Raw genomic sequence first — 27,466 nt, forward strand, 5'->3', positions numbered from 1 at the left:
TACACTTCCTGTTGTGTTCCGTTCACATCCAAGCAGTTGGAATACCCAAGGGATTTTTTCTGAGTACATGAGTGAATATGTTAGTCCTTTTGTTGAAAAATACTGCAGAGAAAATAACCTCAATAATAGGTGTCTTGTGATTGTCGATAATTGTGCTGCTCATCCACCTGGCATTACCAAGTATGGTGGTAACATTCATGTTGCGTTCTTACCACTGAATACGACATTGTTGCTGCAGCCGTGCAACCAAGGCCTAATAGCCACAATTAAGGCTTACTGTACGCAAAATGTGATGCGTTTTATAATAAGTACCATTGACAGACAGGGCAACTCCGAAGCGTCTTTGCGAGAGATCTGGAAAGAATACAATATAAAATTGGCAATCGCCAACCTTGGAGATGCTCTCAATAGGCTAACAGTCTCAATGAGAAATGGCGTTTGAAGGAAACTGTGTCCCGAAGCAGTGAACAATTTTAAAGGCTTCGAACCATCAACAATAAATACTGCAATTGTGACTTTGGCTAAGGAGTCTGGGTTTGTGGAAGTTAGCAAAGATGATGTTGAAGAGGTTTTGGCATCCCACGGCCAAGAACTGACAGATGAAGAGCTGATGCAATTGCAAGAGGAAAGGATGCGAATCGAAACCGAACACAGTAGCGAACGGCCCAAAAGTGAAGTCGTCCAGGAACTAAATGTGAGGCACTTGCGTGAGATTTTCGCTGGGACTGACAGTGCTGCAATGATTGCTGAAAAGTATGACTTTAATTTTGAAAGGGCATATTTGCAGAATGGTTTGACTGCTTACAAAGAACTGTATGATAGAAAAATGCATGAGGCTGAGCAGTCAAGCATACTGTCGTTTTTTAAGCCTTCCACATCAGCCACAGCAGACGACGAACCTCGACCTTCGACGTCGAGGCAGGTAGACATAGAAGACGTTAGTGACCAGTCTCCTGTACCTCCCACCACCGCAGCCTCAGCCTAACACACCATCATCAGTGTGCTCGCTGTCTTCCCAATTCCGGTTAGTGAAACTACACTGTACATACATTATTTCTACTTTATATAGGCTGTGTATTTTTATGTGCTACTTGGTATGATTTGGTAGGTTATTTTTTCGGGTCTGGGAATGGTCAAAAATTTTGCCCATAAAAATTAATGGTAATTGCTTCTTCGCTTTACGCCATTTCGGCTTACGAACAGTTTCATAGGAACGCTCTACCTTCAGATAGCGGGGGAAACGTGTACTCATTTAATTCATCAGCCATCTCCTTGTCCCCCATTATCATTTCTCCTGCCTCATTTTCTAGCAGTTCCATATCCATTCTCATTTCTCTTTTATTTTTAACATACTTGAAAAAAATTTTATTATCCACTTTGATATTGTTTGCCAGCTTGTTTTCATATTTCATCTTTTCCCTTCTAATGATTTTTTTAGTTGCTTTCTGAGGGTTTTTGAAAACTTCCCAATCCTTAATTTTTCCACTAATTTTTACTTTGTTGTATGCCCTTTCTTTTGCTTTTACAATAGCTTTGACTTCCTTTGACAGTCATGGTTGTACTATTTTACCATTTGAGTATTTCTTCATTTTTGGAATACACATGTCAAGCACCTTTCTCATTTTTCCCAGAAACGCACGCCATTGCTGCTCTGCTGACATCCCTGCCAGCAGCTCCTTCCAATTTACTTTGGCCAACTCCTCTCTCAGACCACGATAATATCCTTTACTCCACTGAAATACTGCTACACCAGACTTTACTTTCTCCCCGTCAAATTTCAAGTTAAACTCAATCATACTGTGAGCATTGGTTCCTAAGGGTTCTTTTACTTTAAGCTCCCTGATCGCCTCTGGTTCATTACACAACACCCCATCCAGTATAGGTGATTCCCGAGCAGGCTCAACAACAAACTGCTCTAAAAAGCCATCTCTTAGGCATTCAACAAACTCACTCACCTGAGATCCAATACCAACCTGATTTTCCAAATCGACCTGCATGTTAAAATCTCCCATGACTACCACAACATTGCCCTTTTGACTCACCTTTTCTATTTCCTATCGTAATCTGTGGTCCACCTCCCAGCCACCGTTGGGTGGCTTGTATATAACTGTCATCAACGTCTCTTTTCCCCTTGCACTTTCTTAGCTCAACTCTCAAGGATTCAACATCTTCCGATCCTATGTCACATCTTTCTACTGATTTGATGCCATTCTTTACTAGTAGAGCCACACCACCCCCTCTGCCTACCTTCCTATCCCTCCGATATAAGGTGTAACCTTGGACATTCAGCTCCCAACTACAACCAGCCACGATTCAGTGATGGCCACAACATCACACCTGGCAATCTGTATAGTGCAACAAGATCATCCACCTTATTTCTTATACTACACACTTGAGTACAACACCTTGAGTACCGTATTTGCTATCCTTTCTGATTCTGCAACCCTAATGTTTTGATATTCAGCCTGTTGGCTGCAACTAAGTCCCATCACCTGCCTGCCCTTCCTGACAGTCTGACTGCACGCTATCTTTACATTTTTACCATCTGTCCTATTCTAAGTCCTTTTACCCCAGTTGCCACCCCCGTCAAATTAGCTTAAACTCTCCCCAACAGTTCTAACAAACCTGCCCGCTTCACTAGCCCTGTATTTCTTTCAACAATCAACTTCCTAGCTCTTTACTTCATCCCTCCACTCCCAGTATCACCTATCATCTGGAGTTTCTCTCCTTCCTCTGTCTCTTTCTCTCTCACCTTTCAAACCTACTTCTAATAGCAATATTGATAGTAATATTAAACCTGATCGTGACTGCAAATGAGTGGAATTCTTAAGGACCAGGATTCACAGTGATCACTTTGAATTGTCAGCAACGATACCTGCTGGGTTCCTGTCCGTGCACTGCCCTCCAACCAGCGCCGTCGGCTGCACGAAGACGCCTAGGGCATGGGCGTGTGGGAAGTAGGTGAGAATCCGTTGACCAACCTGGAGTTGTTGGCAGGATGGGAAGTGGGGTGTGAAAAAAACAGGGTGATTAGTTTCACAGATCAAGCATGCCAAACCCTATCAACACTTTCTTTTAATCGATGCACCATTCTGTCTGGATGCATCACGGCTTGGTATGGCAACTGCTCTGCACTTGACTACAACAAACTGCAGAGAGCTGTGGGCACAGCTCAGTACACCACAGGAACCAGCCTCTCCTCTCTAGATCCTGCCTACATTCCTCGCTGCCTTGGTAAAGCAGCATGAATCATCAAGGACCCCTGCCATCCAAGACAAAGGTTCAAAAGTTCATTTTATTATTAAAGTTTTAGAAGTAGAATATGAAATTTGTCTCTTCTCCAGAAAGCCATAGAATACAGAAAATCATACAAGTAGTTGAAAGAAAGACATCCACCCACATGAAAAGAAAAAACAAAAACTCAAACTTCAAACACCTCGCATAAAAACTAACAGGTCACCCAAAATCCTAGCCCACAAACTGCAACAAGAAAGAATGGGTGAGAACACAAAAGAAAAACAGAACTCTTCTTGCTCTTGCCATCTGGAAGGAGGTGAGGGAGTCTCAAAACCCACACCATCAGGTTTAGGAACAGTTATGACACCTCAACCATCAGGCTCTTGAACCAGAGGGGATATCTTCTTTCAAACAAACCCTGAACCATTCTCACAAGGTATGGACTCACTTTCAAGGATTCATCTCATGTTTGTTTATTTATTATTATTTCTCTATCACCTGCAGCAACACACAAAATGCTGGAGGAACTCAGTAGGTCAGGCAGCATCTATGCAGGGAAATAAAGAGTGAACATTTCGAGCAGAGACCATCAGGTCTTGATGAAGGATCCTGATGATGGGTCTCGGACTTTAAAATCAACAATTTATTTCCCTCTCTACGTACTTCCTGAACTGCTGAGTTCCTCCAGCATTTTGTGTGTGCTGTAGAAAGAACAGCCTGTGACCTGAAGTAGCCTGAACCCAGTGTTTGGCTGACCTGGCTAAACTCCTTTGAACTGGTCCAAGTTGGGAAGACCTGAGGCACAAGTCTGGAGGGAGAACCATGTAGTAATACTGCTTAAACACAAGAGTTTCTGCAGATGCTGGAAATTCTCAACAACACATAAAATACTGGAGGAACTCAGCAGGTCTGGCAGCATCTACGGAGAGGAATAAACAGGAGACATTTCGAGCCAAGACCCTTCATCAGGACTGGAAAGGACGGGGGAAGGTGCCAGAATAAGAAGGCGGGGAGAGGGAAAAGAAGGATGTTGGAAGATGATAGATGAAGCCAGGTGGGTGGGGGAAGTGGGGGATGAAGTAAGATGCTAGGAGATGACAGGTGATAAAGGTAAAGGGCTGGAGAAGGAGGAATTGGATAAGAGAAGAGCGGATCATGAGAGAAAAGGAAGGAAGAGGAATACCGGGGAAGGTGATAGGCAGGTGAGGAAAAGAGGCAAGAGGTCAGAATGAGGAATTGAAGAGGGAGAAATTTACTGGAAGCTGGAGAAATCATTCTTCATACCATCAGGTATAGACTACCTAGTTGGATAATGAGGTTTTCTCCTCCAACCTGAAGTAATACTGTTTATAGTCTTAAGCCAGACCCAATAAGAAGCTGACACAGGTCAGTCAGATGTGCCTGAGCCAACGACATTGAAACATAACAAATTGATCTGATAAACGAAGATAAGAATGGAGAATACGGGGTTTGAAGGGAGATGGATCAGCCATGACGAAATGGCGAAGCAGACTCGATAGGCTAAATGGCTTAATTCTGCTTTGAAGACTTACAGTCTTACTTCTGAAGTACAGGCACCCACCAGACTTTCTGTTCTAAAAAAACTGGCTTTTAGCTTTTAGATCTCAGTCGAACTTCTTGCATCGTATTTTAAAACAATGACCTCTTGTTTTTAACATTTACACACAGGGAAATAAAGGATTCTTACCGTATATCCAGTCTATGTTAGTCATATTTATATAGATTTCTCTTAGGTTGCCTATCAGCCTCTGAAGCTGCAAAGTAAACCACCAAAATTTGCCCAACCTTTCCTTATAGCTTATACTACCTCATGGAGGCAACTTCCAGGTAAAATTCTTTTGCACCGTCTCCAAGCCTCTAGAAACACACAAAAAACATGTTCCGGGATTTTGTATATGTTTCTCAAGTTGTCCAACATCTGCAGAATCTCGTGTCCACAAAACCTCCACATCCCTGTTATAATGTGGAAACCCGAAATGCACACGCTACTCAAAGTTCAAAGTTCACAGTAAATTTATTAATACAGTATAATATACAGCCCTGAGATTCACTTTCATGTGGGCATACTTAACAACTCTATAGGATTATAGCAGAATCAGTGAAAGACCACCCAGCTAGGGTGTTCAACTAGAGTGCAGAAGGCAACAGACTGTGCAAATACAAAAAAGGAAAAATAATAGTAATAAATAAATAAGCAATAAATATGGAGAACATGAGATGAAGAGTCCTTGAAAATGAGTTGAAGTTGAAATGAGGTTATCCCCTCTGGTTCAAGAGCCTGATGATTGAGGGGTACTAACTGTTCCTGAACCTGATGGTGCAAGTCCCAAGGCTCTTGTGCCTTCTTCCTGATGGCAGCAGTGACAAGAGAGCATACCCTGGGTGGTGGGGGTCCCCAATAATGGATGTTGTTTCCCTGCGCCGGCATTTCATGTACTCCAGATGCAGGCTAACCAAAGTTTTAGACAGATCAAACATAATAACCCAACTTTTACGCTTAATGCTCCCACTGATGAAAACAAGTACACCGCACAAATTCTTTCCTGCTCTGCCCAATTTTGTCACCAGTTTCGAAGACATATGGCCTCCGAGTTCGCTCTGTACATCACTGCTCTTAAGGGTCCTGCGACTTTGTAATTTTCTCTTACATTTGACCTAAAGTGCAGCACCCCACACTTGCCAGGAATAAACTTCATCTGCTGTTTCTCCCCCATATCTCTATCTGATCCATATCCTGCTGTATCCTTTCACAACCTACTGCACCATTCACAGCCTTCTGCACAATCCACAACTCCACCACCTTTTCTCACCAGGTCAGGCAACAGCTATGGAGGGGAATAAACAGTTAAGGTTTCAGACCGAGAACCTTCATCAGGACTGGAAAGGAAGGGGGCAGGTTAGAGCAAGGTAGGGGAGGGAAAGGAGTACAAGCTGGCAGGTTTTAGGTGAAACCTGCTCACTGTGCTGGACTTAAATTGTGGCCTGCAACTCGTGGACTTCTGGATTGGCTGCAGTGATGCCTGACATTGTAAATTTCAGTTCTAAATGCTTTTGCTTTACTTTTATTGTTTGCAAGATTTGTTTTTTTTTCCTCTCTCTCTGCACACTGGCTGCTTGGATGGTCTTTGTTTTCAATGGGTTCTATTGGGGTTCCGTTTGTCGTAGCTGCCTGTAAGGAAACAAATCAAGAAGTTGTACAAAATGTACGCATTTTGATAATAAAGTGTACAGAACTTTGAAACCAGGTGAGGGGAATGTGGATGGGTGGAGAAGGGTGTCATTGCCAGGTATGAAGGGCCACTATAGGGGATCGAAAGAGACTACAGAGGGTTGTAGGCCAGCCAGCTCACTCATGGGCATAACACTCTCCACCATTGAGAGCATCTTCATCAGATGGTGCCTCAAGAACGTGACATCCATTAGTAAGGACCCTTACCATCCAAGACATGCCATCTTCTCATTGCTACCATCAGGGAGGAAATACAGGAGTTTGAAGATGCACACTTAGCATTTAGAAACAGCTACTACAAGCGGAGGAGCAGGAGTAATTCCTGAAATGTTTGCAAGACACAGGAGGGGACATTTACACCACCCTGACTCACACTGCTTGCAACAAGGTGGGGGGACACGTGGCTTATCTCCAACAGTGTAACCAGTTCCCCAGCAGACAGATTTAACACTCTCATCCAACGCTCCACGTCTGTGTTCCGCACAGAAAGGAAGCCCCGTTCCTCCATTGGAGTGAATTCACGCTGCTTGGTGGGATGAGACACTGGCAATATTTCATTAGGAGTTTGAGAAGGATCAGTTTTGCATCAAAGACACTTGAAAATTTCTAAGGATGTACCTTGAGCATTGTAACTGGTTGCATCAACATCTGGTATGGAGAAGAAGGCACCGCACATAATCAAAAAAAACTGCAGAAAGTTGTAAACCTAACCAGCTCAACCATGGGCACTCATCTCCCCAGCATTGAGGACATATTCAAAAGGCAATGCCTCAAAATGAATGCAGCCATCATTAAGAACCCCCCATCGCGCAGGACATGTTCTCTTCTCATTGCCATCAGCAGAGAGGTGGGTACAGAAGCTCGAAGGCACACACACTGAACATTTCAGAAATAGCTTCTTCTAACTGCAATCAGATTTCTGCATGCACATTACTAATTTATTTTCTCATTCTACACAACATATTTAACTTTTTAAAATATATATACATCTTACTGTAATTTATAGTTTTTATTAATGCATTGCAATGCAGTGCTGTCGCATAACAACAAATATCACGACACATGCCAGTGATACTAATTCTGATTCTCCAACAGGTGGTGCCTCAAGAAGATGATATGCCCTCTTCTCATTGCTACCATCAAGGAGAAGGTACAGGAGCCTGAAGATGCACACTCAACATTTAGAAACGGACTTTTTCCTCTGTCATTAAGGAACTGAATTATCCTTGATCCCATATACACTACCTTTCCATTCCTCTTTTGCACAATTTTTTATTCCTTAATGTAACTTAGTAATTTTTAATTTCTTGTATTGTACTACAACCACAAAACAATAAATTTCATAACATATGCCAGTTATAATAAACCTAATTCTGATTCTGGGTAGATCAAGTGCCAAACTTAAATAAATGTATCAGGCTTACCTTATAGAAGTTCGCAGACTCATTCGGGCTCTGTTTTGAAGGAAGAGAGAAAGCGAACGTTATACAATCACAAGTCAATTCTTTGAAATGAGCAACAATTCAAAAGATCAGCTGAATTCTCAGGACAGGATATGGGTGCCTCCTGTGAACTCACTGAGAAGCCTATACCCTACATTAAAAAAATCCAGAGCTTACTGTCCATAAACTAGCTTGCACCTCTATCAAATCTCCTCTCAATCATCTATGTTCCAAGGAATAAAGTCCTAATCTGTTGAATATTTCCTTATAACTTCGGTCCTGCAGACCTGGCAACATCTTTGTAAATTTTCTCTGATTTCTTTCAACCTTTTTGATATCTTTGCTACAGGTAGGTGGCCAAAACTGCACGTAATACTCCAAATTAGGGTTGACCAATACCTTATACAAATTCAACAGAAAATCCCATTTCCTGTACTCAATAACAGCACACACAGAATCCAGGCTGAACTCAGCAGGCTATGCAGCATCTATATAAAAGAGTAATCAGTCAGCATTTCAGACCGAGACCCTTCAACCCTTCATCAAGACTGGAAAGGAAGGGGGCAGCAGTCAGACTAAGAGGGTGGAGGGAGGGGAGGAAAAAGAAGGTGGTAGCAGGTGATAGGTGAAATAATGAGGGGGGGTGAAGTAAAGAGCTGGGAAGTTGATTGGTAAAATAGATAAAGGGCTGGAGAAGGGGGAATTTGACAGGAGAGGACAGAAGACCATGGAAGAAAGGGAAGGGGGAGGAGCAGCAGAGGGAGATGATAAACAGGTAAGGAGATAAGCTGAGAGAGGGAAAACAGGGTGGGGAATGGTGAAAGGGGATGAGGGGGAGGGGAGCAATTACCGGAAGATTGGGAAATCAACGTTCATGCCATTAGGTTGGATGATACCCAAATAGAATATAAGCTGTTGCTCAACCAACCTGAGTGTTGCCTCATCACAGCAGCAGAGGAGGCCATGGACTGACATGTTAGAATGGGAATGGGAAATGGAACTGAAATGGGTGGCCACCAAGAGATCCCACTCTACGTGGTGGACAGAACGAAGGTGCTCGGTGAAACAGTCTCCAATTCTACATTGGGTCTCATCGATACACAGGGGGCCACAGAGCACTGGATATGGTAGATAATCCCAACAGACTCACAGGTGAAGTGTTGTCTCACCTAGAAGGGCTATTTGGTGCCCTGAAGGGTAGTGAGGGAGCAGGTGCAGAGGCAGGTGATGGCATTTATTCCACCAGCATCTTGCAGATACCTCTTGATCCCGTACTCAGTACTTTCATTTAGGGCCAATGTGAAATCTCATGTTATTCTCCCCAAACCCCATCAATACATCTCAGATTCTATCACCCACCTACACATTGGTAAGGTCTACACTGTCACACACAGTCACCCCATTTCCACACCACTTTTTGTTTAATCCAACTTCCCCATTTTCTCATCAGTTCTACCATCTGCCTGCACCAATTAACCTATCAACGCAGGCTCAAGCACAGCTTTTACCCCACAGTTATCAGACTACTGAATGGTCCCCAGTACGATAAGGTGAACTCCTGAGCTCACAGTCGACCTTGTCAGGGCCCTTGCACCTCATTGTCTGCCTTCACCGCACTTTCTCTGAAACAGGAACACTTTATTCTGCATTCTGACATACTTAACCCTTGTACTATCCCAGTGTACTGGTGAAATAGAATGGTCTGTATAAATGGCATGTAAAACTATGCTTTTTTCCAGACAAAAATAAACCAATTTTCCAATGTTTTAATCATTTACTGACCAACACACCTGAGGCTTTGAGACAGGCACATGAACAGACAGAGAGAGTTGGAAAGGAATGGTTTAAAGAGACACACAAACAAAATGCTGGAGGAACTCAGGTCAGGCAGCATCTATGGAAATGAATAAACAGTCGACGTTTCAAGTTGAGACTTCTCAGGACCGAGAAGGAAGAACACACATTAGAATAAAAAGGTGGGGGAAGGGGAAGCAGGCTAGCTGGCAGGTGACAGGTGAAGCCAGGTGGATGGGAAAGGTAAAGGGCTAGGGAAGAAAGAATCTGATAGGAGACGAGAATGGACCATAGGAAAAAGAGAGGGAGGAGGGGAACCCAGGGGAAAATGATAAGCAGGTGAGAAGAGGTAAAAGACCAGAGTGGGGAATAGAGAAAGAGGGGAGGGGGAGAGATCTGGGCGAAAACCGGGAATATGGGACTGGCCAAGACAGGCTTCTTCATATGCATATACGAATTGGGCCAATGGGACTATTTCACTGTCATAGTACTCTATGAATGGGGTATCATAGATCTTGTGCTGCCAGATGGATTCATTTAAATTTTGTCCTGGTCAGCACATACATCATGGGCTGAAGGGCCTTTTCCTGTGGTGTAGTCTTTCTTTTATATACTGCTGTCAAAAGGGAGAACGTGCAAGGATTGAAAAACAGGTTTATTTTTCCCCACTGTAAGGCAACGGCTCTACGAGTTGTGCCAGTATGCCTGACAGAGAGAGAATATAGAGTGAAGGGGAAGGGAATGCCATGAAGATCTGAAGATGCTACAGCAATGGCAGGATGAAGGAAGCACTAGGGGTCGCTGCGGTGTCAGGCTACAAAAAGAGGTTGTAGTGTAGTGGTTAGCATGACACTATTACAGTTCAGAGCTTTGCAGTTCGGACTTCAATTCCGACGCCATCTGGAGGAAGTTTGAATGCCCCTCCCGTGAGCACGTAGATTTCCTCCCACAGTCCAAAGACCAAGCAGTTAGTAGGTTAATTGGACTTTGTAACTTGCCTTGTGATTAGGCTAGGGTTAAATGGGTGGGTTTACTGAGCAGTGCAGCTCGTTGGGCCAGAAGGGCCTGTTTCAAGCTGCATCTCTAAATAAATAAATAAAAGGAGAAGTTTTATCCTTTTTATTTTATTGAGATACAGCACAAAATAGGCCCTTCCGGCCCTTCAAGGCATGCAACCCAGCAATACCACCCCGCCATTTAATCCTAGCCTAACTACGAGACAATTTACAATTAACCAATCAACTGGTATGTCTTTTTGAGACTGTGGGAGGAAACTAGAGCCCCTGAATAAAACCCACACGGTCACAGGGACAACTTACAAACTCCTTAGGCAGCAACGGGTATTGAACCCGGTTCGCCAGTACCGTAAAGTGTTGTGCTAACCACTACGATACCGTGCCACCCGCATGGAGGAATTCATTTGTTTTTTCTTTTAAAAACACAGAACCATGGCTGCCTGGAATGCCTTGTCTATAGTGGTAGAGGCACATAGGATAGAGGCAATTAAATGGAGACCCTTAGACAGACGTGAACATGCTGCGAATGTTGGTATATGGAACAGATGTGGGCGTAAATGAGTAGATGCCATTAGCTTTATTAGTTCACATGCTTTGTTAGCGTTATAGACCAAAAGGTCGCGTACATATGCTATATTGTTCTATGCTCACATTCACTCCCAACTCTAACCCTCGCCAACAGACTCGGGGCCACTAAACTCATGAACCGTACATCTGTGGGAAGAGGGAGGGATCCGGGGAAGTTAGGGGGTGGGGGGAGCCCACCCAGGACAAATTTGCAATTCTACAGACAGGGATTGCCAGAAGTCAAGATTGAACCTGATTGAGGTCAGTTCTGTCAGCCACCACCCTCATCCCCATGTGACTAGTCACTGCTACGTCCACAACAGGGTCCCATAACTGTAAGTATGAAGGTGCCACCTTACCGTGTACTTGCCATCGAACACTGATAGCTGTGAAGGGATGATGAAGGAGCTTTCACCGTACTGTGAAGCCAGCAGCGGGAACCTCTCCCGGGTGACGGACCATGGCGCGACAAAGTAATTTGTTTCCGCTGGAAGGGGAGATTTTTAGTCACATTTTCTGAAAGTTAAAGTAACCATGCTTCACACACTGTATCAGTCACAGAACATAAAACTACGCAGCGTAATACTGGCCCTTCAGCCCACGATGTTGTACCGGCATTTCAATCTGCTCTACGACCAATCTAATCCTTCTCGCCAACACAGCTGATAACCCTTCAATTTTCTTTATCCAGTGGGTGCTGAATCTGTGGAAATCATTGCCACAAATGGCTCTGGAGGCCGAGTCATTGGGTATATTTAAAGCGAAGTTGGATAGGTTTTTAATTAATAAGGGTGTCAAAGGTTACAGGGTGAAGGCAGGAGAATGGGATTGAGAGGGATCATAAATCAGCCATGATGGAATGGCAGACCAGACTCGATGAGCTGAATGACCTAATTCTGTTCCTGTGTCTTATGGTCTTAAGAGTCTCTTAGATGTCCCCAACCTATCAGCCTTTGCCACCATCACCAGCAGAGAATTCCAGGCACTTTCCACTCACTGTGTGGAAAAAAAAAACTACCTCTGCCATCTCTCCTAACCTTTCCTCCACTCACCTCAAAAGGATGTCCTCTGGTATTAGACATTGGCGCTGGCTGTCCAGTATGATGCACTTGTGACAAGTATGTCATCCAGGTAAACAAAAAGAAAGTTCTTTTCAAAACACAGTGTCTTTGTGTTGTTAAATAGGGGCCGTGCACAATTCTGATTTGATGGAGACAGCCATGAGAGCATGGAGGAACATCTGGAGTAACTTCTGAAATGCCCGGTTCGCTGCCGCTGCTACTGTGCAATCGAGAATCTCCGGAGGGAAGGCCCCCAAAATCCTCGGCTTTTCCTGCTGCTGGCAACCGAAGCTGGGATCAAAGCGTTCCGCAGAGAAGGTGCTCGGTGTCGGAGCTTGAAATTTTCGGACGGCTCTGAGTCGGACTATGGTCGGGTATGGCAGGGAGAGTTTTCTTCCTTCTCCCGTCTGCATGAGATGTGGGACTTTCAAGAGACTTTGAACTTTTTACTGTGCTAAATGTCCTGTTCTTCATCAAGTTACGGTATTGCTTGCACTGTTGTAACTATATGTTATAATTATGTGGTTTTTGTCAGTTTTTCAGTCTTGGTCTGTCCTGTGTTTCTGCGATATCACACCAGAGGAATATTGTATCATTTCTTAATGCATGCATTACTAAATGACAATAAAAGAGGACTACATGTCCTCACAATCTAATCTAATCTATCAGCCATTGGACAGTCTGCACTGCATTTTTCAGCCCAGATGGTATGTGCAGAAACTCAAAGAAACCAAGCAGGGTTATCACAGCCATTACGGACAGTCCTCCGAGCACACAGGCACCTGATGGTAGCCCCGAACAAGATCAGCTTTGGAAAAAATTAACTTCCCGGCTAAACATGCCGTAAAGTCTAGAAAGTGTGGGACAGACATACTGGTGCCCTTGTTAGGGCGTCAGTAATCACCACACGGGCAGCAACCACCATCGAACTTAGGGATCGTATGGAGGTCAAAGCCCAGGGGCTATTCGACCAGTGTAAAATGCCAAGTCTTTCCATATTGGCTAGCTCAGCCTTTGCGGTTGCCCGCTTTTCTGGATCCAGTCTACACAAGCGGGCATGGACTTGCGGGCCAGTTGTTGGAATCTGGTACTCGATCCCATGTTTTATTACTGTAGTGGAGAATAGGGGCTTGGTGAGTTTTGGGAATTTGCCCAGCAGTCCAGTAAACTCATAGAATTTACCGGGGGGGGGGTGTATGGGGGGGGGGTGTATTGGGGGGGGAAGGGTAATGACCCAAAGTCCTTGACTCCACAAGCCAGCGTTTTTTAAGATCGACTTATAGTCCTGGGGCACACAGAAAATCTACACCGAGCAGAGGTCTAGCCACTTTAGCCAGGACGAAGTCCCATGTATAACACCACTCACTAAAGTATTGCATTACTCGTTGTGTCCCGCAAGTCTAAATCATGTTGCTATCCGCAGCCTCCTACGAGGTTTTGTCACTCTTTGCCTTCTCATCAAAAGACGATGTTGGCAGCACACTTAACTGAGCACCCATATCACACAGGAAGAATCACCCTGGGAGGTGTCTGTAATGAACAGTAGACGATCCTGGCAGCTAGAACCCACGGTGTTCACAGATCTCTGATGTCCCAATATGCTGGTACTATCGAAGCTGTAAGGCAGTTGGTACTTCCTAGCATTTGTACCAAAGTGAGCATGGTAAAAACACAGACCTGGCATCGTCTGTTTTGCGGCATTGTTAGTAGCCTGTTTCGCGTGCTTATGTTGGAGGCCTTGCTGTGGGCTCACTGAGGCACGGAAAAGAGACGTAATTACACTCCAGCCAAGCTGAGTATAGACTATCTCCCTATAGTCCTTCACATGTGTATTAGCAAGGGCCATGTAAACTTAATCAGGCATTGGCTGAATGAAGAGTTCTTTAAAAATAAAACAAGAATGGTGATTTCCCAGGAGAAACAGCATGTGGCCCATTAGCACCAATGGTTTAACATCGCCAAGACCGGGTAAGGAGAGCAACTGTTTGGCGTGCTCAGACTCCAATAGTCCAAAAATCAGTAAAACGTGAGTTATCAGCAATCGGTATTTATCGTGCTGAGGCGGGTGTTCCAGAAGACTCACCACTCTCGCAGCTATGGAGGAGTTTCCAAGCGATGCTACCACATAGTAGAATTTGGTTTTGTTGGCAGTGATTTCTCGCAGCGCAACTTGGGCCTCAGAATGTACAAACCAAGCTATGGCATTTTGTTCCCAAAACTCTAGCAGTTTCAAAGCGACTGCATTGGCTGAGATGTTCAATAACTCTTGGAATCATCCTGTAGCATTAGGGTCAGCAAGGTAGGTTTTCATAAACATAAAATGGTCATGTCATTTTATTTAAGAAAAAGCTGTAACAACTCATTTATTAAACTCCAAAAAACTAAACACAAAGCACAGTAACAGTCCTTTACGCAATTACATCATCACGTCAGACCAGCCTCTTAACATGAACCCCAACGTCAGTGGTTGTGAATTATGCACTTTCCACTAATTACATTACCCTACATGCCGATTTAAGAATTTCTTAAATGTCCCTACTGTATCTGCCTCTACCACCACTACTGGCTGCATGTACCACGCATCCACCACGCTGTATAAAGAAACCTATCTTTGATATCCCCTCTATACTGGCATCTCATATTAGTCATTTCTGTGCTGGGGAAAAGTCAATGACTATTCACTCAATCTATGCCTCTTATCATCTTCTACACCTCTATCAAGTCACTTCTCATCCTCCTTCATTCCAAACAGAAATGCCTTAGTTCGCTGAACCTATGCTTATAAGACATTCTCTCTAATTCAGGCAGCATCCTGTTAAATCTCCTCTGCACCCCCCTCTCTAAAGTTTCCACAACCTAGATTGAAACTATACTCCAAGTGTGATCCAACCAGAGTTTTACATAACTGCGACATTATCTCTCGGCTTTTGAACTCAATCGGCAATTAATAAAAGACAACACACCATACACCTTAATACGGTAGCATTCTTGACTTAAATTGTTGGCCTGGTGTTGGCGTAGAGCAGGGGTTCCCAACCTTTTTTATGCCATGGATCCCTACCATTAACCAAGGGGTCCACAGACCCCCAGGTTGGGAACTCCTGGTATAGGCAATAAAGTGCAAGTGTCATCGCCAATTAACTGGATTCCGAAACTCACATTCATTCCTCAATCATACTTTATTTTAGTTGTGCACAAGGAGAACAGCACGGTCCCCGTCACCAAACTGTCCTGAAGTCTGAACAGAGAAATGCCATTTTTATACAGAATTGACTAGCAGTTACTGATACTGACCATTTCAAAGTTCAAAGTAAATTTATTATCAAACTACAGATATGTCACCATATACAACCTTGAGAGTCATTATCTTGCAGCTATTCATGGTAAATACAAGTGATACAATAGAATCAATGAAAGACTACCCCCCGACAGGACAGACAAACTACCAATGTGCAAAAGACAGCAAACTGTGCAACTACAAAAGAAAGTAGACAGACGGACAATATCGAGAACACAAGATGAAGAGCTCTTGAAAGTGAGTCCATAGGTTGTGGGAACAGTTCAGTGATACTGATGGCAAGTCAAGTTGAATAAAGTTATCCCCTCTGGTTCAAGAGTTTGATGGTTAAGGGGTAATAACTCTTCCTGAACCTGGTGATGAGAGTCCTGAGATAAGCTATGTCCTCCATACCATTCAGCACATTGTCACAGGAAAGAAGCATCCATCATCAGGGATACCCACCACCTAGGACATGCTCTCTTCTCGCTGCTGCCATCAGGAAAGTGGTACAGGAGTCTAGGAACTCACACCACCAGGTTCAGGAATAGTTATTACCCCTCAACCATCAGGCTCTTGAACCAAAGGGGATAACTTCACTCAATTTCACTTCCTTACTGAAATGTTCTCACAAACTATGAATTGCTTTCAAGGATTCGTCACCTCATGTTCTCGATAATTACTGACACGTCTTCCCTGCATTTCTTGAGATTGTACCATGGTAAGAGGGTCAATAAGCTGGGGTTCGAACATGAACAAACAAAGTAGGAGGCCGTTTAGCCCTTCCACTCAGGTGCAGCCTTCAACATCACAGATGGCGTGACTATAACCCTGAGCTGCATCCCAACTTCAGATTGTACTCCTACCCACATCACCTAAGATTCTTGAGCATCCACCAGTCCTCATCAAGGGGTCAACAGTGGAAAAGGTGAGCAGTTTCAAGTTTCTGAGTGTCAACATCCCTGAGGAGCTATGCTGAGCCCAGCATATTGATGCAATTATGAAGAAGGCATGTTAGTGGCTATATTCGATCAAGGGTTTGAGATTTACTATGTCACCAAGGACTCTAACAAATTTCTATAGATGTATCATGGAGAGCATTCTGACTGGTTGCATCAACATTTAGTATGGAGGGGCCACGGCACAGGATCAGGAAAAAGCAGCAGAGGGTTGCAGACTTAGCCAGCTCCATCGTGGGCACTAGCCTCCCCAACATCTTCAAAAAGTGATGCCTCAAAGAGACCCCATCACCCAGGCTACGCCCTCTTCTCATTGCTACCATCAGGGAGGCAGCACAGGAGCCCTGAGACACACACTCAAGAATTTAGGAACAGCTTCTTCCCCTTGACCATTAGATTTCTGAATGGAGAATGAACCAGCCTATGAACACTACCTCACTATTCTTGCTCTCTTTTTACTCTACTTATTCAATATTCATTTTTATATACAGTTATTGTAATTTATAGATTTTTATGTACTAAACTGCACTGCTGCTGCAAAACAAAAAAATTCACCTGTGTTTGTGATATTAAGCCTGATTCTATAGATGTACGGTGGAGAGCATTCTGACTTGTCACATCACAGCTGGTGCCGGGGCTCCAATGCACAAGAAAAGAAGAGGCTACAGAAGGTTGTACATTCAGCCAACTCCATCATGGGCACTAACCTCCCAGCATCGAGTACATCCTCAAGAGGCAGTAGATACCTCAGGAAGGTGGCTTCCATCACTAAAGACCCTTGCCATTCAGGATTTCATTGGTTTTCTCATTATCAGCATCGGGGAGGAAGTACAAGAAACTGAAGACCCACACTCAATAAATCAGCATTTTCCCCTCTGCCATCATATTTCTGATAGACTTTAAACACATGGCGCTACTTCATCATTCCTTCTTTACCACGATTTATTTAGTTTGTAATTTAGAGATTAGTCATAGAGCACTTCAGCACAGAAACAGTTCCTTCGGTCCATCTAATCCATGCCAAGCTATTATTTTACCTAGTCCCATCGACCTGCAACTGAACCATAACCCTCCATTCCCGCACTTATCCAAAATCCCCTTAAATGTTGGAATCAAACACGGATTGACCACTTCCACTGTAATTTTAAGCTTTTGTTCTGCACTACTGTCACAAAATACCAAATTCCATGTCAGACAAGACTGATAATAAACCTAATTCTGCTTCTGATTCTAATACCAGCAATCCTACAGAGATACAAGAGACTGCAGGTGCTGGAATCCAGAGCAACACAAAAAGCGCTGGAGGAAGTCATCAGGTCTGGCAACATCTGTGGAAGGAAATAGACAGCGACATTTTGGGTCGACGCTCTTCCATCCAGATGAAGGGCATTTACCCAGATCTTCTGGCAGTTTGTTCCATACACCCATAACTGTGTTAAAACTTTCTTCCCCACCATCCCCCATATACCTCTTTTAAACCCTTCCCCTCTCACCTTAAACCAGAGGTTCCCAACCTGAGCTTTACTGATCCTTTGCTTAATGGTACTAGCCCATGGTATAATAAAGGTTGGGAACCCCTGCAAACCAATAGCATGCTCTCTAGTTTTAGACTCACCTACCAGGAAAAGAAAGAACTGTGACTATTCTATCTAATTTGCCCATAATTTCATAAACTTCTGAGACAGCAGACTTAATTTAATAGTTTTTGGATAAAGTGCTTGCTTCACTCTGTTTTCTTGCTCAATTTCAAAACACACTAACTGCCACTCATGAATTACACCCTGCGCGCAACTTACGATTGTTGACGATCACACAGAAGAGAACGTCCAAACCGTTCCGGTCGAGAACTGTTGGGAGAGGATTATTGCTGATGAAGACAACAGAGTCCTTGATGCAAACCCGGCTAATGACCCTGCAGTGGACAGAGAAGAGAGTGATGGTCAGAACCTTTCTGGATCCTTCCTTCAGTTAGTCCTGACGAAGGGTCTCGGCCCGAAACGTCAACAGTACCTCTTCCTAGAGATGCTGCCTGGCCTGCTGCGTTCACCAGCAACTTTGATGTGTGTTGCCTGGATTATTAGGAGTGGTTTCAGGCCACTTATCTGAGAAAAGAGGTCCGGGCATTGGAGAGAGTGAAGAGGTGGTAGATGAGAATGATCTTGGGAATGAAAGGATTAACGTATGACGAACATTTGATGGCTTTGGTTCAGTACTCCCTGGAGTTTAGAAGAATTGGGGTGGGGGGGTGGCGATCTCACTGAAACCTATCGAATATTAAAAGGCCTAGATAGAGTCGATGTGGTGAGGATGATTCCTGTAGTGGGGGAGTCTAGGATCAGAGGACACAGCCACAGAATGGAAAGATAACCATTTAGAACAAAGATGAAAAGGAATTTAACTAGAAGGTGGTGAATTCATTGGCACAGACAACTGTGGAGGCCAAGTCATTGGGTATATTTAAGGTGGCGGTCTAATGGCTCTTGATTAGTCATGGCGTCAATTACGGGAAGAACGTAGGAGAATGGGTGTGAGAAGAATAATAAATCATCCATGATGGAATGGCGGACCCAACTAGATGGACAGAATGGCCTAATTCTGCTCCTATGTCTATCGTCTTATGTATAGTTGGGAGGAGAAAGGTATGGGGCAGTGCGGAGGGTACAATAAAATGACAACCAACCAGGACGCTCCAGCAACCCAAGTTCAATCTGATGAGGTCTGCATTGTGTCCTGGTGGCTCTGAGTTCCCATACACTTCCTCAATATATGCAAACTGACAAGTTATTCAGAATGTGGAGCACACTGCATGAGGGGGTTTTGGAGGTGTAGCCTCCAGTGTACAACTTGCTTCTGGTGCATGGCTATGTAGTATAATCCGGAGAGATTTTTGCAAAGATGGAAAATCAAGAAAGCTCACCAACACCTCAGGTTCTTCAGGAGGCTAAAGCAATTTAGCATGCCCCCATCAATCCACCTAATCCTTCCTTTGTGCAGTGCCCATAACCCCTCATTTTCTTTCCTCCACGTGCCTATCTTAGAGTCTCATAAATATCCCTTTTGTATCAACCTCCAGCACCACACCTGGCAGTTCATAGCTGGCACTACCAGACTTTAGGTTAAAAAAAACACTAGCTCTAACAGCCCTCTCAAACTTTCTACCATTCAGTTCAAATCAGAATCATCAGTCACTTTATTGTCAGTATGTGATTCTGGTTCGGTGCCAAGCATAAACCACGGGACAACACCATACAGCCAACACAGTAGCAACCAACAACTTACAAGGCAATAGTGCACACAGATAAGAGCACTCATCCATTAGAAAGGTCAAATATGCAAACATCAATAAACAAACAAATAAGAAAATATTCATTTTCTTTTTAAAATGTGTTTTATGATCAAAAGACTATACTCCAAGAACAATAATTATAGCAGGTTTACCGCATCAGTGATCTGTTTGTTGTTCAGAACCTCTGGCAGACAGGTCAGGAGGTGGAGGATCCGGCGAATGGCCCAGAGAAGGTTCTGAGTTGCTGAGCTGGGTGCAGGCCATGCTGCTGCCTGCTACTTGAAGACATCAGAGTTGGTGTGTGAAAGCAGCGTGCAGTGTAACTGTGAGTGACTGTCTTGGACGTTTCTCTTGCAATCGCAAGACCCTGTTGGACATTGATAATGTAAAATGCCGCAGGCCTGTTTCCCTTGTTTGGTGGCGAGACAGGTGGTAAGACAGCAACATGGCCTCGGTTGTAACAAGGACAAGGCCTCAGGTAGGCTTGCGTGCTGCTGCACTCCAGGCGAATGACGCTGGAGGCGGTGTAGCATGAAGTCTGTGCTCTGTTAGGCACTGGCCGCTCCCGTCGGTGCTGCCCTATAGTGTTCGACTGACGGAAGGATGGGCTAAATGGTAGGGAGATGTACCATCAATTTGCATGTCGCTCAGGGACTTGGACTGTACACGTGTTTTCTTGTGTGTGTGTGTGTGTGTGTGTGTGTGTGTGTGTGTGTGTGTGTGTGTGTGTGTGTGCGCGCGCGCGCGCGAGAGTGAGAGATAGATATATTTTCTCTCTCGCTATTTTGAATGTATGTTACGCACCTGGGCCCGAGAGGAACGCTGTCTTGATTGACTATATCCATGTATGGTCTGAATGATAATTAAACTTGAATTGATTCGATTCGCTCCAGTTTGCTTAGGTTTTCCTCATAAGACATGTACACTAATCCAGTCAACATCTTGGTAAATCTCCTTTGCACCTTCTCTGAAGCTTCCACATCTTTCCAGAACTGAACACAATACTCCAAGTGTGGTTCAACTTAAGTTTCATGGAGCTGCAACATTACCCCACAGCCCCTGAACTTAATTCCCCATCTACTGAAGGCTGACACACCAGAAGTGTTCTTGACTACACAATCAACTTGCACAGCAACTTCAACGATCTACGGACTTGAGCCACAAGATCCTTCTGTTCCTCCACGCAGCTAAGAATCCTGTCATTAACCCTGTACCATCGTTTTCAAAATTCAACCTTCCAAAATGAAGCTCATCATATTTCTTTTATTATTGAACTCATCTGCCAATTCTCAGACCAGCTTTGCATCCTGTCAATGTCCTGTCATAATCTACAACTTCTACACTATCCGCAACACAGCCGTCAAACACAGAACAGTACAGCCCAGTATAGGTCCTTTGTATAGGTCTTTTAACCTACTCCAAGATCAATCTAATCCTTCCATACCAAACAGGCAGGGGTGGAGATAGGTCTCTACCAACGAAGGTGCAAGGCATTCCTTCCCTCCTCTAGCCTGCAGATCACCCTTGGGTAAGCTATAGCACCCACTTAACCACCCCCACCGCCCCCGATCAGGGTCACATGGAGAAATGGGAACAGGTGGTGGATGGTTGTACGAGCAACCAGTACATATCACAAGTTCTGATTATGTAACCAAGACGCCAGGGAGACAATCTCTGAAGAGTATTGCTAATGGTTGGGGTCACCCTTCTTGAAAAGATACTGCCTAGAAGAAGGCAATGAAAAACCACTTCAGTGTAGAAAAAATGCCAACAGCAACCATGGTCATGGGACCATGATCACCTGTGTTATATGACACAGCACTTGATGATATATAACATTACATTGCAAATAATATTGCTAATATTAATGGAGTGTGTGGGCCATGGCAGTCAAAGCTCAAACTGGGCATGGCACCTGACGATGATGATGACGAATATTAGTGGGAAGCTAGGGAATTGAAAAGCTTTTTAAAAAATCAACAGAAGGCAATTAATAAGGTCAGAAGGAGAAGAAAGCTGAAAGAGGACATTAAACTATCCAAATATAGAAAAAAGGGTATCAAAAGATTTTTCAGACATACTGTATAAAGAACTGAAAAAAAGAGGGGAGTGGATCTCAGACCAGTGGGAAATGACACTGGAAAAGTAATAATGGCGGACAAAGAAATGGAAGATCCACTTAATAAATCATAGAGTCAATCTTAAGCATGGAAGCCACAAGCAGTATGACAGAAGTTCAAGTCTCAGGGGGCAGAAATGAATGTAGTTGCTATTACTAAGGAGAAGGTGTTTGGGAAATTGAAAAGTCCGAAGGTAGACAGTACATCTGGACCAGATGGACTACAGTTCAGAGTTCTGAAAAAAGATAGCTAAAGAGACTGTGGCAGCATTAATAATGATCTTATAAGAATCACTAGATTCTGGAATGGTTCTAGAGGACTGCAAAATTGCAAATGTCACTCCACTCTATAGGAAGGGAAGGTGTCAGGAGAAAGAAAATTATAGGCCAGTTAGCCTGACCTCAGTAATTGGGAAAATATCAGCGTATAATATAAGGATGTGGTTTCAGGGTACTTGGAGGCACATGATAAAATAGATCAAATTCAGCGTGGTTTCCTGAAAAGAAAATCTGGTCTGATAAATTTGTTGTCATTCTTTCAGGAAATAATAAGCAAGATAGACAAAGGCAAGACAGTGGATGTTTCCGGCTTGAATTTTCAAAAAGCCTTTGACAAGATGCCACAAATTAGACTGCTTAACAAGATAACAGCACATGATATTACACGAAAGATACTAGCATGGATAGAAGATTAGCTGACTAGCAGGAAGCAAACAGTGGGAATAAAGGGGGCCTTTCTGCTGGCTGCCGGTGCCTAGTGCTGATCCATAGTGGTCAGTGTTGTGACCATTTCTTTTCACCTTATATGTCAATGATTTAGATGACAGAATTGCTGGCTTTGTGGCAAAGTTTGCAGATGATACAAAGGTAGGCAGAGCAGCAGGTAGTGCTGAGCAAGGAGAGAGAATGCAGGAGGAAAAACAGGTTGGGAGAATGGGCAAAAAAGTGAAAAATGGAATACCGTGTTGGGAATTGTATGGTCATGCACTTTGGTGGAAGGAATAAAGGCGTAGACTATTTTCTAAAAAGGGAGAAAATTCAAAAATCAGAGGTGCAAAGGCAATTGGGAGCCATCATGCAGGATTCCACAAAGGTTAACTTGCAGGTTGAATCAGTGGTGAGGAAGGCAAATGCAATGTTAGCATTCATTTCAAGAGGATTAGAATATAAAACCAAGGATGTAATCTTGAGGCTTTACAAGACATTGGTCAGACAGCACTTGGGAATATTGTGAACAGTTCTGACCACTTATCTAAGAAAGGCAGCGCTGTCATTGGAGAAGGTACAAAGGAGGTTTACAAGAATGACTCTGGGAATGAAAGGGTTAATGTATGAGAAGCGTTTAAGGACTCTGGGCCTGTACTCACTAGAGTTTAGAAGAATGAGTGGGGATCTGATTGAAACCTATCGAATATTGAAAGGCCTAAATAAAATTGACATGAAGATGATGTTTACTATAGTGGGGGCAGTCTCGGAGTCTGGGATGTTCATTTCGAACAGAGATGTGAGGAATTTCTTTAGCCAGAGAGTAGTAAATCTGCAGAATTCATTGCCACAGACAGCTGTGAAGGTCAAGTCACTGGGTATATTTAAAAAGGAGTTTAATGGATTCTTGACTAGCCAGAACAACAAAGGTTACAGGGAGAAGGGAAGAGAATAGGGATGAGAGAGATAATAAATTAGCCACGATGGAATGGCAGAGCAGAATCCATGGACTGAATGAACTAGTTCTGCTCCCATGTCTTATGCTTTTATTTTTCCAACATACATATGCCTATCTAACCGTCTCTTTTACGTCTCTAATGTAACTGCCTCTACCACCACCCCTGGCTATGTATTCCATGTACCCACAACTTTGTAAAATCCCCACTGCATATCCACACTGATATGCCCCCTGCACTTTCCTCCAATCACCTTAAAATTATATCCCTTCGTATCAGCCCCAGGAAAAGTCGCTGGCTGCCTACTTTATTAACACCTCTTATCATCTTATAACAAATCACCTCTCAGCTTCCTTCGCTTCAAAGAGAACATCTCTAGCAAGTTCAACCATTCCTCTTAAGATAATGTTCTGGTAAATCTGCTCTACACCCTCTCTGAAGCTTTCTCACCCTTCCTATAATGAGAAGACTGGAACTGAACATAGTACTCCAAGCAACGGTAGCGTAGCAGTTAGTGCGATGCTATTTCAGCTTGGGACATTCAGAGTTCAATTCCAGCAGCGTCTGTAAGGAGTTTGTACATACTCCCCATAACAGCGCGGTTTCCTCCGGGTGCTCCCATTTCCTCCTACAATCCAAAGACGTAACTGTTAGCAGGTTAATAGGACTTTGCAAATTATCCTGTGATTAGGCTACTGTTAAACAGATGGTTTGCTGGGTGCTGCAGGCCATTGGGTTGGAAAGGCCTGTTCCACAGTGTGTCTCTAAATAAATAAAAAGTGGTGATTGTCCATCATGTCAGATGATGACAAGAAACCTGCGCATGAGAGTTTTTAAAATGGAAAAGCTATCGCACTCTCTCAACCTTAAAGTCCGGGTCCAGTGGGATGAACAAGCGTCACACACTGGGGTCTTCCTTGGTCACAGTAGATGACCGTAACGTCTTCTGTGCCTTGTCATGTTCTTCATACTCTATAGAGCATTGCAGTACCACCTTCCTATCAGTTGAATCTCATTGTAAATCGCATGCTAAGACAGGCATGTCCCTCTCTCACCGGGGTATATGTCCACCAGCTACCCTCATCTGGTTTAGCCCACCTGTCAGAGCGGTGTACCAGTGTGTGGCTGCTGTCGCACACAAACAGCTACTTGGAGCCACAGGGACCAAAGGAGAGCAAGCTTCCCCTAATTTGACACTAAAACCACTTCACCAGAGGTGCTACCACTCTGGACAACCTAAACACACCAAGTAAAAAGTACTCTGTGGAAAAATATTCCTATCTTTATGTCACCTGCAAGCTTCTAACTCTCCTCTCAACTTACTCATCCAAAGTCATTTGTTAAAAAATTGCAAAGACCTGGGGAGCCAGAACAGATCCCTGTGTGTACATGTGCATATCAAATAATAAGCTGGAGTTAGCCATTCACACACTCAACACCCAGGTCTAGCAATGGTAACTGAAAGAGACTCACGGTTCACTGCCCGGCAGGCAGGATGAGAAAGCACGGACATCAGTGGTGGAGCAGTCACGATCGCAGCAGCAGTTCAGCTCGCACATTCCTGGGGTCAGGTCACAGATACAAATAGGAACTGCTGGAAGAGAAGACATAACCTTACAATACAGCAATGACAGCCTCCAAAGATCTGAGAAACCTTTAGCACAATAAAGATGGACTCTCAAACTTCTCGTTGCCTTGGACATCCCCACCCCCCACATCCCACTCTCTTCTTCCCCCTCTCAGGCACAGAGTTGGTTCAGCGCTGAGGTGAGAAAAGCCTCACAGAGTAGTGAGCCGAAAACCAGTTTACCCTCCGTCCTCAGCCTCAACGCCTCAGGAGCGAAGGGTATGATAAGGCACCACAGACATCTTGGTCATCTACTGCAACCAAGGAAGACCCATGTTTGTGACGCCTGTCTGTTCCACTGGACCTGGACCAGAGGTCAAGAGAGTGGAACGGCTCCAGTGCAACAGCTTTTCCACCTTTAAAAACTCTCCCACACAGGTTTCCTGTCATCGTCGGATACACACCTTACACAACTCTGAGATTCGTCATCTTGCAGGCAGCCACAAAACAAAGTCACAACAGAATCCACAAGAAACCTGACAAAGACTATCAGATATCGAATATGCGAAAGAAACAAATAGTGCAGACAATTAAGAACTAAACAAATAATATGTAGAACTCGAATCGCAGAGTCCCCAAAAGTGAGCAACACAAAGCTGGTTCAACATTGAGGTGAGTATAGCCTCACAGAGTAGTAAGCCGAACGCTAGTTCACCCTCCGCCCTCAGCCTCAATGGCTTAATTCCCATTATATTCAGCTCGGCGCTTGAATCGGCTAAATATATGTTTATTTTCTGCTCTTGGGCTCAGGCTCTGCCGCTTCAATCTGGCCCCAGGTTTCGATCCGGGCCAAAGTCCACTCCAGCAATGGCCGTTGCGGCTGTACTTGCACTCGAGAGTCCAGCACACTGAATCCTTCAGGATACCGCAGAAGTGCTAGATCGTACAGATGGTTCCAAAACACAGCTCCCGAAGGGAAACTAGAGGCTGCATATTGCAGTGATCACAGTCCAGAAAAAGTTTATTAAGTAGAATAGTCAGTAATTCTGTTAACTGCCCACAAAATGTCACTATATCTCACCAGCACTATCATAGGACCAAGGTATTGTGGCCTTTGCACCTTATTGTTTACCTACACTGTACATTTTTCTGTAACTGTAACATTCACTGTGACGTTCTGTTACTACTTGTCACTTTGTACTACTACGATGTACTTATGTGATGAACTGTGTAGGTGGTATGCAGAAATGAAGCTTTTCAATGCACCTTGACACATGATGACAATAAACCAATTCCAATATGAATACTTTGACTTTGATATATGTCTCCTAAAATGTTGAGTCTGGGTCTTCAGGCTCCTTTTCCTGCTTTCCATTGGTGGTTTTAGCAGACAATTCTAATCAAACCAAATCTTCTATGAAGTGGTGTGCTGGGGCAATGGCATCAACACGGATGATGCCAACAGGCTCAATAAACCAATTAGAACAGCTGGATTTGTTGTTGGAGTCAAACTGGCAACACTGGAAGCTGTGATTGAACAAAGGACGCTACGGAAAATCCTGGCAATTGGGGACAATGTTTTTCACCCTCTGCATGCCACCTTGGATGAACAGAGGAGCACTTTTAGTAATAGACTAAGACAACTGCGCTGCTCTAAAAAACACTATATGAGGTCATTCTTACCCTTGGCCATTAAGCTCTATAGTGAGTCAACCAATAGCAGGGGAAGTGATGAACCCCTCCTGTTAGGTTGCTTGTAGTATTTTCTTCATTCTTTCTATTTCTTTTCCAACATTTATATCTGTGCACTTGTAATGCTATTGTGACACTGTAATTTCCTTTGGGATCAATAAAGTGTCTATCTCTCTTGCCAACGCTGGCGATCCCCACAGATTTGTTATTCTTGTATGACACACCCCCACCTCCAATAATGATCGTTCCAAAGTCAAAGATATGCATTCGATCCTTTATTAGCAAACACACAATTTTGAAGCGATGGAATTTAAGCATGCTCAAGTGCAGGTTAAGCATAATTGTGCATTTAACTAAAGATATGATATCCATCCGTCCTCAACTGCAAACAACAACACACAAAGCAAGAAGACGCAACTCATTCTGTTCACTTTTACCATGCCCCCCACTCATGATACTAGTTTCCATAGCAACACAGATGGACAGCAGGTGCATGGTACCTGCTGTGGTAGTGAGAAGAGGAATGCTTCAGGTGCTG

General features: G+C 43.9%; 2 protein-coding genes across 4 annotated transcripts in view; one reads left to right on the forward strand and one right to left on the reverse strand.

The window, feature by feature from the left end:
* The window catches only part of LOC134339020 (histone H2AX-like), a 622,359-nt gene that overhangs the window by 577,678 nt on the left and 17,215 nt on the right, over positions 1 to 27,466 (forward strand). The window lies entirely within an intron of this gene.
* The window catches only part of LOC134339131 (tectonic-3-like), a 77,550-nt gene that overhangs the window by 47,393 nt on the left and 2,691 nt on the right, over positions 1 to 27,466 (reverse strand). The window contains exons 1-6 of one of the 3 annotated variants that reach the window (XM_063035475.1): positions 25,701 to 25,783; positions 25,143 to 25,260; positions 18,400 to 18,515; positions 11,666 to 11,793; positions 7,912 to 7,941; positions 2,876 to 2,981 (exon numbers count right to left, since the gene is read on the reverse strand). In XM_063035475.1, the coding sequence (XP_062891545.1) occupies positions 2,876 to 2,981; positions 7,912 to 7,941; positions 11,666 to 11,793; positions 18,400 to 18,515; positions 25,143 to 25,228 (466 nt within the window). In that variant the 5' untranslated portion in view covers positions 25,229 to 25,260; positions 25,701 to 25,783. Of the gene's footprint in view, positions 1 to 2,875; positions 2,982 to 7,911; positions 7,942 to 11,665; positions 11,794 to 18,399; positions 18,516 to 25,142; positions 25,264 to 25,700; positions 25,784 to 27,466 lie in introns of those variants that run through there. The other 2 variants (XM_063035474.1, XM_063035472.1) reach the window with 2 other exon arrangements.

Source organism: Mobula hypostoma, chromosome 28 (genome assembly GCF_963921235.1).
Source record: "Mobula hypostoma chromosome 28, sMobHyp1.1, whole genome shotgun sequence".
NCBI classification, from domain to species: domain Eukaryota; kingdom Metazoa; phylum Chordata; class Chondrichthyes; order Myliobatiformes; family Myliobatidae; genus Mobula; species Mobula hypostoma.